The sequence below is a fragment of the Gekko japonicus genome, unplaced genomic scaffold (genome assembly GCF_001447785.1).
Source record: "Gekko japonicus isolate JY-2015 unplaced genomic scaffold, Gekko_japonicus_V1.1 scaffold1031, whole genome shotgun sequence".
Classification (NCBI taxonomy): Eukaryota; Metazoa; Chordata; class Lepidosauria; order Squamata; family Gekkonidae; genus Gekko; species Gekko japonicus.
Window position 1 is genome coordinate 192,813 of NW_015177041.1, and position 2,388 is coordinate 195,200.

At 54.1% G+C, this 2,388-nt stretch overlaps 1 protein-coding gene across 1 annotated transcript in view; it reads right to left on the bottom strand.

Annotated features, from left to right (window-relative positions):
* HYOU1 (hypoxia up-regulated 1) overlaps nt 1-2,388 on the bottom strand; it is an 18,050-nt gene that overhangs the window by 5,681 nt on the left and 9,981 nt on the right. Inside the window, 2 exon segments of the mRNA XM_015428054.1 lie at nt 189-276; nt 407-615. Coding sequence (XP_015283540.1) covers nt 189-276; nt 407-615 — 297 coding nt within the window.

Sequence of the window (2,388 nt, forward strand, 5' to 3'; positions counted from 1 at the left end):
GAGGAGGATAAGGAAGGATGACACGGGGGGGGGGGGGGGGATTTAAAATGGAAAACTGAGAGACTGGGTTTGAGCGGGGAAAGCCCCAACCGAAGGGGCAGAAGTGGGGCCAGCAGAGGGATCCCCCCCCCCGCAATCTTTTAACCTGAAGACCATCCCAGCCTCTGGCCCCCGCCTCCTCCTCCTACCTGGGTCTCGAAGATGAAGGCCTCCAGGCTGTTGGCTGACTGCTCCCGCTCCTGCTTCTCAAGGTCTCTGGCAGTCAAGTCCTGCAACCTAAGATGGGATGGCAAAAAGCACCCTGGTCTCAGAAGAGCAGCCGACCAAGAGCACCCCGGTGCCGTTCCGAGCACCCCCGCCTCAACTCACAGGCTGAAGGACGGCCTGGAGAATCACCCAAACCTACTTCTTGATGGAGTCCTGTAGTTCTTCCGGCAGAAGCTCAGGTATGTCGTTCACGTCTAGTTCCACCGTGATCTCTTCCACGAGCTTCTGTTTCTTTGGAGGCTTCAGCTTTTTCTCTTCTTCCTCCTCCTCCTGCGCTTTGGCACCGTCACCCCCGGGACTCTTGGCAGGCTCCTCGGCCTTCCCAGATCCCGGCTTCTCTTTGGCTTCCTGGAGAGGACAAGTGTCGGGATGAACAGAGGCGGTTTGCCAGCAAGAACTTCACAGGGCGTTCTGATCGGGGCTCTGGCAAGATCCACAGGTCGGCCGCATTTCAGAGGGTGCTCCTAGTTAGTAGGCCCATGCGTGCCCAGTGTGCTTCTTTGAGACTGTATGCACAGCAAAGGACTTTAAGAAGTGGGATCCCTCCTCTACGGAGCCAGCTCAGGCGACACCCAAACATGAGAGGAGCCCCCGGCCGCAAAGGGCTCATTGTGCCGCAAATGATAGCTCTTCAGTGGACTGTTTCAGAGGGCAGCCGTCCTCGTGCACAGTAGAAGATTTAGACTCGAGAGCGCCGTAGCGACCAAGAAGGTTTTCAGGGGATGAGCTTTTGAGAGTCAAGGCTCATGTCACGTTGCACCTGGCAAAGGGAGCTCTGCAGGCTCTCCAAAGTTTACACTCCAAAAACCTTGTTGGACTCTTCAGGTGCTCCTGGACTGGGATCCAGCTGTCCTGCAACAGCGTTAACCGGTCATCTTCCGAAAAGCCAAGTCTCCCCACCTCGCTCCCCCGCTGGCTCCACTCAAACAATGAAGCACTCCGGGGATATTGTAATCCGCCCCCCGCTCCCCCCCCGGTATAGCTCCATGGTGCAGCCTCGTCTGGAATACAGCGTGCCGTTCGGGTCCCCGTATCTCCAAAGGGACACTGCCAAACTGGGAAACGCTGAAGAGTCTGGGACCTTTTAGTTTAGAAAAGAGATGACTAAAAGGGGGGGGGGGGCATGATAGAGATTTATGCAATTATGCACGGGGTGGAGAGAGCGGACAAAGAGAAATTCTCCTCCCTCTCCCAAAGCACTAGGGCATTAAATGAAGCTGGTCAGCAGAAGGCTCAGGACTGACAAAAGGAAATACTGCTTTTACACAGAGAGTGATTACAATGTGGAATCTGCTGCCAGAGGAATAAACAGATTTGAAAGGGGGTTAGATGGACTCACGGAGAAGAGGTCTATCCATGGCTACTAGCCATGCTGACTGAGGACAGCGGCTAGACCAGGGGTGCTAAAGATATGGCCTGTGGGCTGAATTCAGCCTCTGCATAGGGTTGCAATCCGGCCCGAGGACAGCTGACTCTGTGCTGCTTCTGGTTCCGGTTTGTAACGTCACAGCTCCTTTTCCCCAGTCTCTCCTATTTCCTTCTTCAAGAGGAGAGAAAGAAAGCCTTCCCTCCATTGGCTGAGGGCTCCTCCTCCCCTCCTGGGGGGGGGAGAGACACAAAGGGGGGGAGGAATGGCGTCTTGTGGGACTTTTCAGAAGACCAGCAATGATTCCAGGTATAACCACACTTTTTCTTCAGAGAGAGAGAGAAAGAAGAGGAAGAAGAGAAGAGATTGGATTTATCCCCCACCCTTCACTACCCAAAGGTGTTTCACAGCAGCTTACGAACTCCTCTCCCTTCCCCTCCCCACAACAGACACCCTGTGAGGGAGGTGGGGCTGAGAGAGCTCTAATGGAAACTGTTCTTTTTTCAAGAACGGCTGTGCCAGAACTATGGCTTGCCCAAGGTCATCCAGCAGGTGCAAGTGGAGGAGTGGGGAATCAAACCTGGTTAGGGTTAGGGTCCATGCACTTAAACCACTATACCAAAATGGTGTCTAGAGAGAGAGAGACTGACGTATGTTTAGACCCAAAAACATTTTATTCCAGGTATTGGGGGGGGGGTTCCTGTGTTTAGACCCAAAAAACATTTTATTCCAGGAATTGGGGGGGGGGGCGCCCG